The 16290-nt window shown below is 38.6% G+C and overlaps 1 protein-coding gene across 1 annotated transcript in view; it reads left to right on the top strand.

Moving 5' to 3' along the window:
• KDM1A (lysine demethylase 1A) overlaps positions 1 to 16290 on the top strand; it is a 28286-nt gene that overhangs the window by 6234 nt on the left and 5762 nt on the right. The window contains exons 3-15 of the mRNA XM_054292543.1: positions 1707 to 1766; positions 5337 to 5470; positions 7014 to 7092; positions 8034 to 8126; positions 8820 to 8926; positions 9760 to 9841; positions 11044 to 11138; positions 11984 to 12126; positions 12556 to 12646; positions 13351 to 13485; positions 14785 to 14858; positions 15508 to 15619; positions 15981 to 16113. Of these exons, the coding sequence (XP_054148518.1) occupies positions 1707 to 1766; positions 5337 to 5470; positions 7014 to 7092; positions 8034 to 8126; positions 8820 to 8926; positions 9760 to 9841; positions 11044 to 11138; positions 11984 to 12126; positions 12556 to 12646; positions 13351 to 13485; positions 14785 to 14858; positions 15508 to 15619; positions 15981 to 16113 (1338 nt within the window). The remainder of the gene's footprint in view (positions 1 to 1706; positions 1767 to 5336; positions 5471 to 7013; positions 7093 to 8033; positions 8127 to 8819; positions 8927 to 9759; positions 9842 to 11043; positions 11139 to 11983; positions 12127 to 12555; positions 12647 to 13350; positions 13486 to 14784; positions 14859 to 15507; positions 15620 to 15980; positions 16114 to 16290) is intronic.

Genomic DNA, 16290 nt, shown 5'->3' with positions numbered 1-16290 from the left:
TTCTTAGTTTATGGAAGGCACAGGTGAAACTCTTATTGCAAACTCTTAGTGGCCTATGCTTGACTCTAATATTAATATTTCAATTGTGTTAGTCTCTCCCAGAATGGAAGCAAGTCTTGAAGTGTTCCCTGCAAAATAAAATACTTGCAATGCAGATCAAGTAAAGGATTACATCCTGCTGTTGCAGATATGTTTATTCACAGAATCATAACTTGGGTCTTGTGAGGCCTTTCAAAATACAATTATTTGTCACAGTCTCTCTGTGAGTTTTTTATTTCCCTGCTGGCAGACTGATTTTATACAAGTACTAACTATGGCTCCTCTGCTGTGCTGAGGGAGAATGTCTGTCTTGTTTCAGTTCCTATTGTGTTTTATTTGTAGGTATTTAATGTTGTGACATTCTAGTTTAATCCAGTTTAGCACAGCATGGAAACATTGGTTTAACTTTCTGTGTCTCACTTTAGGGGTTAAATCTGTAGTTCAGATTAAATTCTTCTCAGTTAGTGTATCCCCTGAGAGCCTTAAGTTACATTCTGGAAAAATTGTCCATCCAGAGTCTAAATTAGAGTATTAACAGTTGTGTGTTCAGCCTCAGGTTAGACCTTGCTCTTACCTGTTTGGAGATATCACCTGAGCAGTGCTCTAGGGAGCAGCTGTTCATTGCAGTGACCACTGCAGGGTGTTTCAGTGCATGTTGGTTTGGACTTGATGCCTGTTGAGGTGTGTGGTGTGAAGGACCTTGGTACAGCAGGAGCCATCTGAAGAGCTCTGGGCCATCTCTGGGGTGTGCCTTGGCTTCCTGGGCTCTGCAGGTGATGGGATTTCAGGCAGACTCCTGGTGCTGGAAGGATATTGCTCATGAGCTCACCCAGAGCCAGTGCCTCCTGTGAGGGGAGCAGTGTGTGAGGTGTGCAATGGCTTTGTTCCTGCAGACACTGCAGCTGTTCCCATCTCTCTTCTCAGCATGCTCTGTTCCTGCTTGTGTTGCAGTCCTGTTTAGGACTTAGATGCAGGCTGAGGCAATTCTGAGACTTCTTCAGATGTGTGTGCTTAGCCTTTTCCTCATGTTTCCACCACTGGGAATGTTGAAAGACTGATGTCTTTCAGTGCTGGGTATTGATCACATCACTGATCAATGGTATGATGTGTATTTGGCTTCAGAGACAATCTTGGTGTGTTAGAACACTGATGGTGTATCAAGGGTGAAGCCAAATAAGTGGTCTGAGCCTTTCAAGAATTGTTCTAGCTTCAAGCTAAAAGGAAGGATTTATGGGGGAAAATATAGGATCTCCTATTTTTGAACATAAGAGACTTTTCAAAAATGCTTTAAACTATCTCCTTGGGATATGGGGAGACTTGGGAGCACCAAAGGCAAGATTATTCATTCTTAGGGTTTGAGATCCATAGAATCTGATGGTATCCATCTGCCAGATCATAAGTATTTAGCCACCAGGAATGCTACATATGGTATATACTTCTTTATTTCCCATAAAATCTGATGTAAAGCGTTCCAGTAACCTGGATAACACTTTAGAACATAATTTTTTGATGCCCTGAACCTAGATTCCAGAAAATGGGATTCTCAGAAAACGGGTTTAGTTAGTTGGTGAAATTTAACACCTAAAACGCCAACTGCCGGGCCTTTATGTCCAGTATGGTTTAATTTATGGAGTAAGGTCCCTGAGTTCTCCTCTTTCCTTCCACAGGGCAAGCAGGAGGACTTCAAGACGACAGTTCTGGAGGGTATGGAGACGGCCAAGCATCAGGTGAGGGTGGCGTTTGATGCTTGCCACTGAGTAGCCAGGTTAGGGATTGATGCTTGCAAGCGTGCATGGGTGTGGTGGTCCCCGAGCTAGCAGGAGGTGCAGGAGTTGTGTTCCCACCTGTTCAAAGTGTGGGCTGTTCAGATTGCAGTTGAGGGCTATAACAATTATGGAAAAGGGTGCTAGCTAAGCTGTGCTGAAATGCCTCAGGCCGATCTCTCATCCCTCCACTCCTCTCCATGTTCAGAGGAGTCTAAACATAAAATAAACTGGTTCTTATCTAGCCAGGCTGTGCCACCTAGATTGACACAGAGCTTTAGAACAGTGTGCCCTTTTTTCTAATCTGCTGAAGAAACATAGCACAGAATACCTCCTTTTTTTTTTGCTCCTTTTGCTCCTTTCTTTTTGTCTTTTGAAAGGGTTTGTGTTTGACCTGTGTGCCAGCACTTAGCCCAGGACATTGTCAGCTGGGCACATTCATAGTGTGCTGTCACTGGGCTGGATTGTGGATTGCATTCTCCATTTGGCCTTGGTGCTGCTGCTGGCAGCACTCACTCACTGCTCCATTCACAGGATTGCTGTCTTTACTCCTAAGTACTTGGAGTGCTACTTAAAATCTTCCTCCAACTCTGCTGCTTTTGCTCTCACTTCAGGATTAGGGTTTTAGACAAGAGTCAAAGGCTACAGAACCTATTCTGTACCTCCAAGTAGCTCTTTTTGATACTCAAGAAACTCATCTAAGAGTGCATCCTTTGCTGTTGTAAGTAAGGGAGCCAAATACTGTTATGGATTTACCTCTTGCATGGAGCTGCTGGCTGTTATACCTCATGGGCTTAAGGATGCCTTGCCTATTTCATTTTTAGGTAGGCATTGGCTGATTGGAAATTCTGCATATTTTATGCTGAGAGTATGCTCTAACTGTCCAATTCGACAGCCAAAATCCTTTCATTGAGTGTGTTCATCTGCAGATGTTTCAGTAAGTCTTTAAATGAGCAGCATCCCTCAGGATTTCTTCTGTGAGCAAGGATGTACTCAAAACTTCAGTCAGTTAGTTGCTAGTGATGAATGTCAGGAATTGCCAAGTGTGTGTGTGTGTGTGTGTGCAAATGTGTGTGAAGAGGAGCTGATAATCCAGTCTAGGCAGAACCTTTCCAAGGAGAAACAAGTAGTTTTGAACTGGTAATCCCTGGAATGTGTAGCTTTCATGAAATACAAGCAGTAAGGGTGGGAAATGGGTTGTAGTCAGCCTGAAATCCAAATCCATTTAGATTTGAGCTGTGTAGTTGCAGAAGCAAATTCAAGAACATTTAGTTCTTAGATCTTGCAGTGGTTGGCCAAATAAAAATGCTATCTTTGTTATTAATAGCTATGCTTTTCCTAAATTCTTGTATGGAACACTCTTGTGGGTTGTTTTATTAGCTTTTTTCCCCCCTGAATACCTGTGCACATCTGGAGCTTCTCTGTTACTCTAGTTTTAAAGTTTGGGTTATTGCCATGACAGGTATTTGGCCTTGAAAGCCCCCCCAGCTCAACCCACCTTGGGAGTTCTTTTCCAAACTATTAGTAGCACCATGATCTCTGGCTGCTCAATTTGAAAAAATAAATCCCAAAGCTTTTCAAGACACTGCCAAGTTGCCTTAAATCCACACATCTGAGAGTTTGCTGGTGTTTGATGACTACAGGGCTGTTTAGCAGGTGTCTGGAGAAGCACACTTCTCTTAGCACAAACCTGAAGAGTCAGGGACTCAGGTTCAGCATTTTAGCTCTGTGAAAATTGTGCTGCTGAGCTTTTTGCTAGCACTTGAGCATCTAGAGCCTTAATTAAGATTGTTAGCATTAATGAAGCATCAGAGAATTGGTAGCTGGTTTGATTTCCAGTTTTACAGAATTCACAGTTGAGCATGTGCATTCCTGCACAGGTGTTGGCACATCTGGGCCATGTTAGATGGAGGGACAGCAGAAGGGCTGGGCTGTGGTTGTTCCTGGAGAAACTGAAGTCATAGTGGAGCTATGGGTTCTATTCCACAGCTCAATATTAGTGTAGGAAACATTGTCCTATGGTTACTTTTATTTTACTAGCAATGCTCTGTAGCTTCTCTTACTAATTTCTTCTTGTTGCAAAATTTGTGTCAACGATTGCAGTTTTCTCTACCTTGAGGCATCACACAGATCTTTTGATCTTTACTTGTGAATTAATTTTAGATTGTGAGGTGTTTTTTTGGTTGGTTGTTGTTTTTTTTTTGTTGTTGTTTGGTTGGTTTGGGGTTTCTTTGTTTTTGGCTTTAGGTTTCAGGGGGGGTTTTTGGGTTGTGGGTTTTGTTTGTTTGGGTGTTTTGTGTGTTTGCTTTTGATTGGTTTATTTTGAGGGTTTTTGGTTTGGTTGTTAGTTTCACAGCCATCTCCTTCCTTGATTTTTTTTCAGCACCTTTGGGAAGTAAAAATGCTTGGAAGTTAAAGGGGGGTGTGGTGGCACCAGAATTAAATGCAGGGAACTCCTCTCCCTGGTGCAGTGCCATGTACTGCTGTACATGAACTTCAAACTCTTGAACAGTTGTCTTGGTTAGTGTAACACACTGCAAACTTTTATTTTCTTTGCTATTTATTGTGATCTTTGAGCAATTCCAGTTTCAGCAAGTGATCTTAATCATCCTGTGTTACTTGTGGGGTTTTTGCCCCTGGGATGTATTGGCTTCTGTCTTTCTAGATTGAATGCCCTGTCCTCTATCCTCATCAAAGTCACTTCTAGGACAAGGGAGATTTATGTTTTTCTTGCTGTATTTCACATCTCAGTGCTTTATTTTGCTCGCTGTGCCTGCAGGATTTGCTTTCTGCACTTGTGCTGTAGCACTGGATGCAGCTGTGTCTTAGTTTGTCCCTTTTTTTGTAGTGCAGCATAGCAGAGACTGAGGAAAGCAGGGTGCAGAAATGCAGTTACAACACTGCCAGTGTGTGAATTGGTAGAAGTGCAGGTTCCTGTATGAATGAAGGCTTTCCATAGAGAAAAGCTCTCCTGGGTGGGTTCAGCAGGTCTTTTACATGTGGAGCATTTAAAGAGAACAGTAGGAAATCTCTTATTTGTAGGCAGCACAGGAAATGCCTAAATGTGATTATATTTCATTGCAGTGCCTGCTGTAAATATATCAGATATAAATGAGAGTTTAGTGTGGGTTCCTGTAGCTGGAGAAGGTGAGGGCAAATTAAACTTTAAGAAGCAGGTGAGAGAGGATGATGCATGCTGTGCTTATATATTACAGATATTTTGGCTTTGAACAGGGTCTATATTGTTCACACATATATATGTGTGTATTATATATAATGTATTGATATGTGCCCCTGCCACACTTATTTTTTAAGACTTTGTTCTTTTGGAGGGTTTTGTTTGCTTGTTTGTTTTATCCTCCTAGTATAGCTTTTTCATTATCTCTAGATACCTATAATTCAAAGAACTGTTGACTTGGAAACCTGTACATCTTGCAGAAGTTAATTAAAGATATAAATGAAAGCATCCCATGATTTCGGCCATTTTATCATCTCCTTGGCAGTGCCTGTACACTACTTGTGTTTTTATTGTAGGTGTGGAGGGTGCAGCTTTCCAGAGCAGACTCCCCCATGACCGAATGACATCCCAAGAGGCTGCCTGCTTCCCTGACATCATCAGTGGGCCCCAGCAGACTCAGAAGGTGTTTCTGTACATCAGGAACCGCACTGTAAGTTTGTGGTAAAAATATTGGTGAAAAAAGGGCAGGAAAGGCCTTGCTAAGAGTTTTTGGTAGTTACCATGTCTAGTTGAATTTTTGGTTTTGAGGCAGTGGGGTTTCATTTCTGGCATCCTCTTAAGTTGTTTAGAAATGTGCTAGCCAGTTCTTGATCTGTGCTGTGAGCAACATAAAGAATCTGTAGTGTATTTACAACATCCAAAACAGGGATCAAGGCTTTCTCCTGTATTTTGGAAAACTGAAGTAATGTTAGAAAAATTACAGTGGGAAAGCAAAAAATGTTTAAAAAATTGCTGTGTTACCATAGTTAAGAGACAAAACACCACTCAGTTTTTTCAGACTAAAGATGATCAAGAAACATCATGGGGCATTGACCATGGTAACACCCAGTGCTTAATAAGTTTAAGTTATTTAAAATTTATGTGTGGAGTAGCATGACTTCTGCTATTCCTGTCATGTTTTCCTCTAACTCAAGTTGTAACTTCTGGGAAGCCATGAGATGTGTAAAAACAGGCCAGAGCATGCCAGAAAGTTTTGAAAACAAATTTGCACAAAATGAACAGTGAGTAATCCTTTTACAAATGTGTTGGAAGCAGAAGAGCCTTCCTCTGAAACTAGGAAATTACTGGAGAGGGATATTTGCAGGGGAAAGCAGCACTGCTGGGCCTTATTCACTACAGAGGAACATTCCTGAGCAGGAATCCTGTTTGAGGAAGGCTTGTGAGAGGAACTCTTCCAGCAAGAATGGAACAGCTGATATGAACCCAGAGCTCAGCAAACTGCAGTGTGCAGCCTCTCAATCAGCCATTTGCCTCAAATAGCCTCCCAAATTATAAAGAAAATATTTCTTAACCATTCCTATTCATTATAGTTGTAAGATTTCGACTTTCATGTGGTATCTGTGAGGAACTGTGAATCTCAGTAATGCAACTCCAGGGAAATATCCAAATAAATGACTAATTATGGAAGGCAAAATGGAGTGGAAATGCTGTGTATCACCTAGTAAAATTATTTATTTAATCCTGTGCTACAAAGTAAGAGTTCTGTTGGGAAAACAGGTCTTTTCTGGCATGAATTGACCTACTAACATATCACAGACAATTCTTCCTGCTCAGTTTTTGACCTGTAAATGTGCTTTTTTTGTGTGTATGTGGCCAGTATAGTCCATGATTGTGTCTTATTTAGTGAAGATGGATTGGATCATTAAATATTGGAGATAAATAAACCTTATTACATCATAAGTACTGCTGTAGCTTTGAGGAAAACATGAAATCTGATACCAAAAAGACAATCACACATCTTTGTGCTACTTTGGTGCATTTCCAGTATTTGAAATAGTGTGGAAATTTCAAACAGACTGTATTGCACCTTGATGAACACTGGAAGGTGAAGTTCAGTGTGGTAGTTTGGTAGTCCTGCCAAAATTTAATTCATTAGGGGGTTTCATGTCCTGACAGTATTTGGTAGCAAACATGGGGCTGGAAAATACCTCTTGTATTGTTTAAAATGATTTGTTGTGTTTGTTTAAATCCAGCTGCAGCTCTGGTTGGATAACCCAAAGATTCAGCTGACATTTGAAGCAACTATCCAACAATTAGAAGCACCTTATAATAGTAAGTCATTTTTTCATTGCCAAAATCATATTGTATGAATCATTGCTGTTTTCTTTCACTTTTTTTTGAGGAAAAGCTGCTTCAGATGTTTGAGTCCTTTGTTAGTGGAGCTCCATGAGTGGTCATGTACAGACTGGGATATTGGTTCAGATTTAGTAGAGTTCATTGTCTGGTAAAGAAATATCACTAGCAGGATTCATAAAAGCTGCTAAAAAATGGATTGTTACAGTAGGGTTAATCCACGTGCAGCTTTTAAGGTTTGCCACAGCTTCTTGGTGGTTTTTCAGATGTAAAACATTATTAATCGTTTTTTCAGCTGTAAAACAGTATTAATCATGGTTTTTGGGAGGGTTTTTCAAGACTTAAACAGACTGGATATGATGCAAGAAGGCAGTAAAAGAGTGAGGAGTTGCTGCTTGCAAATGGAGACCATTCCACACTTCTCAGACAAAATCCCAATAAACTGGAAAAAGGTGGAGGGTAGCCATAAAAAATATAATTGAAGAGGAAAATAGTGCTGAAATGAATGCAAATATCCTGTCAAGGATTGCAAAACAGTGAGTTCTTGTGCTTTTAAAAATAGAAATGAGAATTCAGTGCTGCAGTAAGTATTGGCATAATACTGGCAAATCACATCACAGTGTCATGATCTTGGGATTTTGCAGTCATTTTCAGAAAAGGTGTTATTCTGCACTAGATTGGAAGAAGCACCTGATATCCTGTACTGCTTTCAGGCAGGATTCAGGACTGAAGTACACATGGGTGTTTTTCAGAAAAGCAGCATCAGGCCTCCTCAGGAAGGTGAGTGGGTCAGTAGGGCAGCAGAGCTGTAGGGCAGGATGTGTTTAGTGGGATTTGACCAGGTTACTGTGAATATTGCTCAGTATGTATGTGCTGCTGAGCATAATAATAATAATTTTGGACATTTCTCCATTTTTCAGGTGACACAGTGCTCGTTCACAGGGTTCACAGCTACCTGGAGCGCCATGGGCTGATCAACTTTGGCATCTACAAAAGAGTCAAACCCCTTCCAAGTAAGAGCCTTGAACATTGTTTCTAGTTCAAATTTTGTTTTATTATTCCATGATTTCTTAGGACAGCTTTTTGAGTGTTTTTTTAGAATTGCAGTGCTAAGAAAATAAAAAAAGGCTGGAAGGCCATCTGGCTATTGATGTTAATGTGTTTTGTTTTGGCATAGAGAAGCCATATATTTATGTAAATCACTTTAAGAGGAAAAACTGTTGGCAAATCTGTAGATAATTCAGTGACTGTCACTTTTTAATGAGTTATCTTGGGTCTTCATTTGAATATCTAAAGTCAGAAACACAATGTTGTACTTAGATCTGTTACATGCTTAAGTGATTCTGGAATTTTGCAAGTGAACTTCTCTGCCCTTTTTAAGTTTTATTCTTCTGGGGCAGAAAGAAATCAGACTATGATACTTTGTCCCCCATAATTAATATGAATTGCTTTCTTCTTCAGACAATTGTCTGGAAGCATTTTTCTCCTGTTTTTTCCTTGTTCCAGATGTACTGCTAGAGTATTTTCCTTGTCCCTTTTTCAGCATGACATTCAGAATTACTTCAGTTTTCTTTTTGTTAAAGAATTTATTCTCTCACTCATGAGAAGAAAGCTGCTTTTTGTTCTTGGTATCTCTTATAAGACTGTTTTCAATTTAATACTGCACATATTAAGGACTACTGTAGCTGATTTTTCTCTTTCTTTAGCCAAGAAGACAGGAAAGGTGATCATTATTGGCTCTGGAGTCTCTGGGTTGGCAGCAGCTCGCCAGTTGCAGAGTTTTGGAATGGATGTCACAGTTCTGGAAGCCAGAGTATGAATTTCTGTGCTATTTTACTTTATTACAACTTAACCTGTTCATTACTGGAGCAGGGCTGTGTCCCTGCAGCATGCTGGGGTCACTGTGGGCTGTTCCAGGCAGTCAGGAGGAATTGTGCTACTGAACTTATCTCACAAGGAGTGAGTGGATCTGTCCTTGCTGGGAGCTTCTGATGCTTTCTCAGAGCTGGGCTGGATGATCAGATGCTAATGTTGTGTGCTCACACCAGAAATAGCTTAAAATAACTTCTTTCATGATTAGAAATTGGTTTTTCATCAGAAAGCAGAATGCAAGACTAAAGGGAAGACTGAACAGAATTTCAAGAGTGTATTATTAAGGGGTTGTTAAACTGTGGGAGAGGGCAGGAAAAGTACTCTGTGTATTGACAGTCTACAAAGTTATAAATATATGAAAAATATATAAAAAACTAAAAATCTTTAGGCATAAGGGGGAGGAGGAAACCTAGTACATAACTAAATTTGTGCATGGACAGTGAAGAGATTGGCTTTGGAATCACAGTGGATCCTACTGTAGAAATAGTGAAATATTTCCAAATCAGATTAGGCATAGCTTTTTCTATTTCTTTCCTTTTTTCTTTCCTTCTTCTTTTTTAAATGCTACTTAAATATTTTATTCCTTAACTTAGGCAAATTAATTGTGATAGAGTTCATTTGCAGATTTTTGTGGAAAAGTGTACATTCTGTTTATTGAACCCTCAGTTAAGACAATATTTGCACCATGTTTTGTAGATGTTTCAGGGATTATATTTCAGTGGATTTCTTACTGAATGTAACTAACTGGAAGTTTAAATCTTGTGCTTTCCAAAGGACAGAGTAGGAGGAAGAGTTGCCACCTTTCGCAAAGGGAATTACGTGGCTGATCTGGGAGCAATGGTGGTGACAGGACTTGGTGAGTTTTTCAAAATCAAAAAGACAGGGGAGGAAAACAGGGGGCCAAGATGCTATAAATGTGAAATCTCGATGCTACAAATGTGAAATCTTAATGCTGTTTTCTTTCATGGCCAAAATAATTGGGTACTTGTAACTCTTTCAAAGTGTGTGTTCTCATTCAGCCTTTTCTGGCAGTTAGTATTTTCATAAATAGCAAAGCTGTATGATAGGAGAGACCCTAAAGAGACAGAATGTATTCTTTCAATTTACATGGGAAAACAAGGGAGGAAGAGAAATGGAGACATTCTAAAGAGAAAGCCTTTCTTCAGGATTGAAACCCCAAAAGTACTTTCTCCATATGATTTCAAAAATAGTTGTAAAAATAATGGCAAACAAGCCACATTTCTACTTATTTGTTACTATTTTATGGGATGGCATCAGTTATTGGCATGGTTACTCTGCTGAGAAGATGGGCGACTGTTTAGTGTGGAATATCCTTCAGCAATGTAGTGAAATGATAAAATACTGTAAAACCTATAATAAATTCCTGGTTTTACTGACAGCCTAAATTTGGTGTCTGTCTCATGATCAGTCTTATTAAATTGCATACAGAAACTGGTTCCAAAGAACTGAACTTGCACAGTCATGGAAAAACAGATTTCAGTTTGCCTATTGAAAGGCTGTAATATTTTTATGTTTAACTCATAAAATCATGGAATCTTAAGGGTTGGGAGGGACTTTTAAGATCATCTTGTCCCAGTCACCCTTGCTTTACAGGGACACCTTTCACTACACCAGGTTGCTCAAGGTCTTGAACACTGCCAGGTTGGGGCATCCACAACCTCCTTGAGCAGCCTGTTCCAGTATCTCAGCACCCTCACAGGAAAGTATTTCTTCCTAATAATCCAGCTAAAATTTTCCCTCTTTCAGTTTGTACCCATTACCCTTGTCATACCAATGCTGCTTCTGACAAGGAGTCCCTCCATGGCTGCCCTGTAGGATCCCTGCAGGTCCTGGAAGTAGAAATGTGGTTTTTTTCCATGTCCTCATTGCAGGAATCCCTGTGAAGTGCAGACCTTTGGCAGGGTTACACCAGGTCACTGGAATGCATACACTGGAATTGGTGTTTTAGTCTCTGAAATTGCTTTAACTGTGGAGTTTTTGTTTAATTGCAGGCAGATTTTACAGGACTCTCTGTTAACTGTATAAAATCTTTTCCAGGAGGAAATCCCATGGCTGTGGTCAGCAAACAAGTAAATATGGAATTGGCAAAGATCAAACAAAAGTGTCCACTTTATGAAGCAAATGGGCAAGCTGTAAGTCTGATACTGTTTCCATGAACCTTTTAAACAGAAGTAATATCTCAATTCTGTTTGTTACCAGGCTATTGGTGTAGCTTGAGATGGCTTCCAGAGAGAGGGAAAAAGGAAATATTGTGTCCCCCCTTTTAGGCATTTTAGTTATATTGTAGCATACCTGCACCTATTCTTCTAAAACCTGCTCTTTCCACAGAGTTTTTACCTTTGCATTTGAGAGGTTTTGTGGAAGTCAAGTTCTCTCACCTTTGTTTAACCTGTGAGTGGTTTAACAGATGTGAGGTTTGCTCTTTCCAGCACTTGAGCTCTCACCATGTAACAGATATTTTCACACTGGCAGCACTCACTATTTAACTGAGTATCCTCAGTACAGTTAAATCCACCTTTCCATGTGTGTCCTGCAGTGTTTCCACCATCATCCTAGACAAGCTGGATTGGTAGTTGTTACTCCCAATAACCATTCCAGAAGATAAATTACTGTCTGTACCTCACTGAGCTGTGCCAAGCCTCCTAAAGCCCTGTGATTGTGTAGAGCCATCCTGCCATCAGAGGCTTTTGGCAAGCTTCTGTAGCTGTGATGAACACACCTCCCTTTCCAGTTTGGAAATCTTCTGAGCCCTTAAGGCAGTTTGGTTTTCTCCTGCCAGAGAAATTTGTTGTCATTGTGGTTTGACAGCTCTTCTTGTGCCCATCCTGCCAAAGTGTGACATTGTGTTCTACAGACCTTGGGGTCTGACCATTTCAGACAGTTGAGGGTATTAAATTATTTTTTTCCAAGGGCTACTCTCAGCAGCTGAATTATTTATGAATTACTTAAGAACAATTCTTGTTCTTTTGTCTCCTAGGTTCCCAAAGAGAAAGATGAAATGGTGGAACAAGAATTTAATCGTCTGCTGGAAGCCACATCCTATCTCAGCCACCAGCTGGATTTTAATGTTCTCAATAATAAACCTGTCTCCCTAGGTCAGGCTCTGGAGGTTGTCATACAGTAAGTGACTTTTATTTTTGGTAGACTTTCTTGTTTTGGGGGTGAATTTCCAAAAGATACCTCAAACAATTGTGGTGCTCCTAGATGTAAGCATTACATAATACTTAATATCACAGATGGTTTAAAGGAGCAAACCTCTCTTCTTAAAACTCCTAAAAATCATTGCTGGAGTGGCTCAGTGTGCTTGGTGTCCATACAGTGCACTCACACTACTTGAAAGCTAATGACAATTATAATGGCCTTTAATAGCAGATATATCTCTTATTTACAGAAACTTCCATTAATTTTCCAATTGCCACACAAGTATTTGCTAAAATACCCCATGACATGTGGTTTTATTGCATTCCACTAATTAGATTGTTATAATAAGTTTTCTCATTAACACAAGGATTTTATGTTGAGCTGACAATTGCTTCTCACCTTTTCCAGATTGCAGGAGAAGCATGTGAAGGATGAACAGATTGAGCACTGGAAAAAAATTGTGAAAACACAGGAGGAGTTGAAAGATCTTCTTAACAAGGTCAGATGATGACATTTAGAACAAGATGATAAGCATTGTGTGCCTCAGAAAATGGCAAAATATACAAAAATATCCAAAGAAAAATATCAGAAAATTGCTGTTAATGCTGTTCTTAAAATATGTCTTTGCTTAAGACCTACAAAGAAGCCCTGTTGGGACAAATGTGTCACCTGCTTGATTAGGCAGAAAACCATAAAACAGAATGTGGAAAAGAAAGGAAGAGGACAGACAAATAAACAGTGATGTTTCAGAGCTTCCTTTGGAGATGCTGATACTGGCTGAGGCTTCTGGGGGCTATTTAAAAATGTTCTCTCTCTTCACTACACATCTGATTTGTAGTACAGAAACAGTGGTTTAGGACAACTTCCATTATTTTTGCTCATGGTAAATGATGTTTTCACTTTTCTATGTTTCTCACATTAAAAATGCTTGTGGGCTGCTCTCAAATTACTTGCAGCATAGTAAGAAATCAATGATGTTGGGTTTCAGCCATGTTGTTTAGGGTTGGTGGTATTTGCTGTGGCTTCTTGGAGGTAGAATTGTATGTGTAAGTGATACCTGCCAAAACCAGGAAATCTCTTTGCTATAATGGCACAGTTTGAGGTGAATATCCAGTTTACACAGTAACTTGTTGAAATCTGCCTTTTGACTTTTTTTTCCCCTTTCTTTCTTTCTTTCTTCCTTTTCATGCTCTATCTTTAAAGATGGTGAATTTAAAAGAGAAGATTAAAGAGCTTCATCAGCAGTATAAGGAGGCATCAGAAGTGAAGCCACCTCGGGATATCACAGCAGAATTCCTTGTGAAAAGCAAGCACAGAGATCTGACTGCACTTTGCAAGGTGAAGGATCACACACATGCAGTGGCAGTGTTTTCTCAGGACTTCAGCAGCCAAAACTTATCCAATTAGCCATATTTTCAGGAGATAAAAGTAGCCAATATAAATGTTTCCACATCTCTCTATGATCCAGTGCTTTCAAGAGAATGTAATTTACAATAATTCTGGGTTCTAACACTGATCTGCTTTGAGTACCTTTAGCTGGGGAATGATAAAGCTCAGGTTTAGGTAAATGTGCTGGCTCATGTCAGCATGTAATGTTTGGAAGATGAATTTTTCTTAGATTTGGTCATTAATACAGCTGGATTTCACAATCATAAATATATTATAATATATAATATTATATAATGTAATATAATAATATGATATAATATATGTTACAATATATATGATATGATATGATATAATACGATATAATACGATATAATACAATACAATATAATATAATATAGTATAATATAATATAGTATAATATAGTATAATATAATATATAACATAATATAATATAACATACTATAATATAATGTAATGTAATATAATAATATAATATAATATAATACAATACAATGTAATACAATGTAATATAATATAATATAATATAATATAATATAATATAATATAAATGTTATCATATCAGTTATAATAATTAAAAAATAGGCCAGAAATAAAATCTACATTTGAAGAGAGATAACTTTTCTCTAAGATAAATCAGATGGTTTCTTGACTAAAATACTTCCTTCTAGCTAAAGATTATAATGTACAGAACTCTGTCTTGACAAGCAGAGTTACTTCCCCTCTCTGGGAGTATCTTGATGTAGAGATGTGCCTTAAAAAGGAAAGCATAAAAGCTTGAATTAGATCATGTCTTTGGTTTTTAAGTGTGATTGATTCTGCTTTGGAAATCTTCATGATCAATATTAGCTCTAAACTTTTAAGGGGGAGAAGAATAGAAGGAGCAGTTTGTGGAATATGAAGCTCTCAGAACCATAGGAACCCTTAAAATATCAACAGTGTAATGGACCCTCATGTTCTTCAGTTCTGAGTGTATAAATCCCTGAAATATCACCAAACGAATCTTTTCTGCAGTATGGCACAGAGCTTTGTGTATCCAAAGAGCAGAAGAGCAAAATATGCTGGATTAAATGTTGAAAAAAGTAACAAACTTGATTTAGCTTCCACTAGTTCCATGAAGTGATTTTTCTGGTGATTTCTATTGAGACCAGGTCCAGTCTGATGCTGCATGATGCCTTCAGGTCCTTTTGTATATAAACTGGTTTTAATGTTACCTTTTAATCTTAATAGGAGTATGATGAATTGGCAGAAACACAAGGAAAGCTGGAAGAGAAATTACAAGAACTTGAAGCCAATCCACCAAGGTAAAGAGACAAACTAAAAGTTAAAACACTTAGGAAAGCAGTTCTTTTACTGCCTTTTCCCTGAGTTTCAGAAATGCTATGGTGTTATGGGAACTGAAGAGGTTACAAAGGCACAAACATGGAGTTTGAGTTCCCTCAGCTTTAGAATTCAATTTCCTCATTTTTAGAGATGACTCAAACAGAAAAGTTGATTTTGAGAGAGTGATTCTGTAGAAATCCTGGCAGTGATCAGTGCCTGATCCCAAAAGGCATTTGAGGTTTTAAATTCCTGTCAGTAATGACAGCATACCATCCTAGTTATATTGGTAGAATATTGTTATTCTGTGCAATTTCACTAGGCTTTTTCTTGTTGTCCTTATGCATGCAACTCAAGCCATTATTTATGTAACCTTTTTTATTTCTGAAGTTTTTAGCTTCCCTTTGAGTATTTTACATGAATTCTGCTTTAAAAACCTGAATTTGCTGGATTTTGATACTCAGCTTTCATGAGAGAGCTCTGGATGTTCAAAAGAGAGTCTGATAAATGTTTTTATTTCTGGGCTAAGGAGGGAGTCAAAAATGACTTGTGAAGAAATTTTCAGAAGCAATGCATTTACAATATCCTGTTCTAACAAGCTGAATGTCTTTGTGCTATATTTTTTTTTTCTAGTGATGTTTATTTGTCATCAAGAGACAGGCAAATACTTGACTGGCATTTTGCAAACCTAGAATTTGCTAATGCTACACCCCTTTCTACACTGTCACTGAAGCACTGGGACCAGGTAGGTAGCCAAAAATGAAATAAACTATGTTTATTTCATTCTCATGAAAGTTTGTCAATATTAAGAGTTTTTAACTAAGTACCTGCTTTTGTGCAGGTACTGAATTCTTATGTGGTTATTATTTGATGATGAAATTCCAGACAGCTTTTTGTTAGTGCCAAAACAATCTGTAACAGTACTCTCTGCTTAAAGTTTCCATACTTATTACTTGATAAATAATCAGAAATAATTCCACATTTGTTTGAATCTTTAAAAAATGTTTTGAAATATTTTTTGCAGTTGTGTAGAGTTGATTATTTTCTATTGACTTAAAGGACTTCATTATGTGACTGCATGCTTTTTTTATGCCTCTTCCTTTTAGGATGATGACTTTGAATTCACAGGCAGTCACTTGACTGTGAGGAATGGATATTCCTGTGTGCCAGTGGCCTTGGCTGAAGGGCTGGACATTAAATTGAACACAGCAGTTCGACAGGTTCGCTACACGGCCTCAGGTACCTGATCTGGGGGACTGGGGGCATGGAAAGCAGATTTCTGTGCTGCTGGAAGCACTTGTGAGGATTGAAATTGTAAAACCCTTCCCATGACATGTTTGGGCTAAATAAACAGCCACATTTCTTATTGGAATTCTGTAATTAGTTGCTAGAGGTTTATTAATCTTGAATTTTTTT

Source organism: Melozone crissalis, unplaced genomic scaffold (assembly GCF_028551555.1).
Source record: "Melozone crissalis strain CALT ecotype California unplaced genomic scaffold, PUWL_Pcris_2 ptg000111l_1, whole genome shotgun sequence".
Lineage (NCBI taxonomy): Eukaryota > Metazoa > Chordata > Aves > Passeriformes > Passerellidae > Melozone > Melozone crissalis.
The sequence above is the reverse complement of the archived record's forward strand: the minus strand, read 5'-3'. Positions and strand labels throughout refer to the sequence as shown.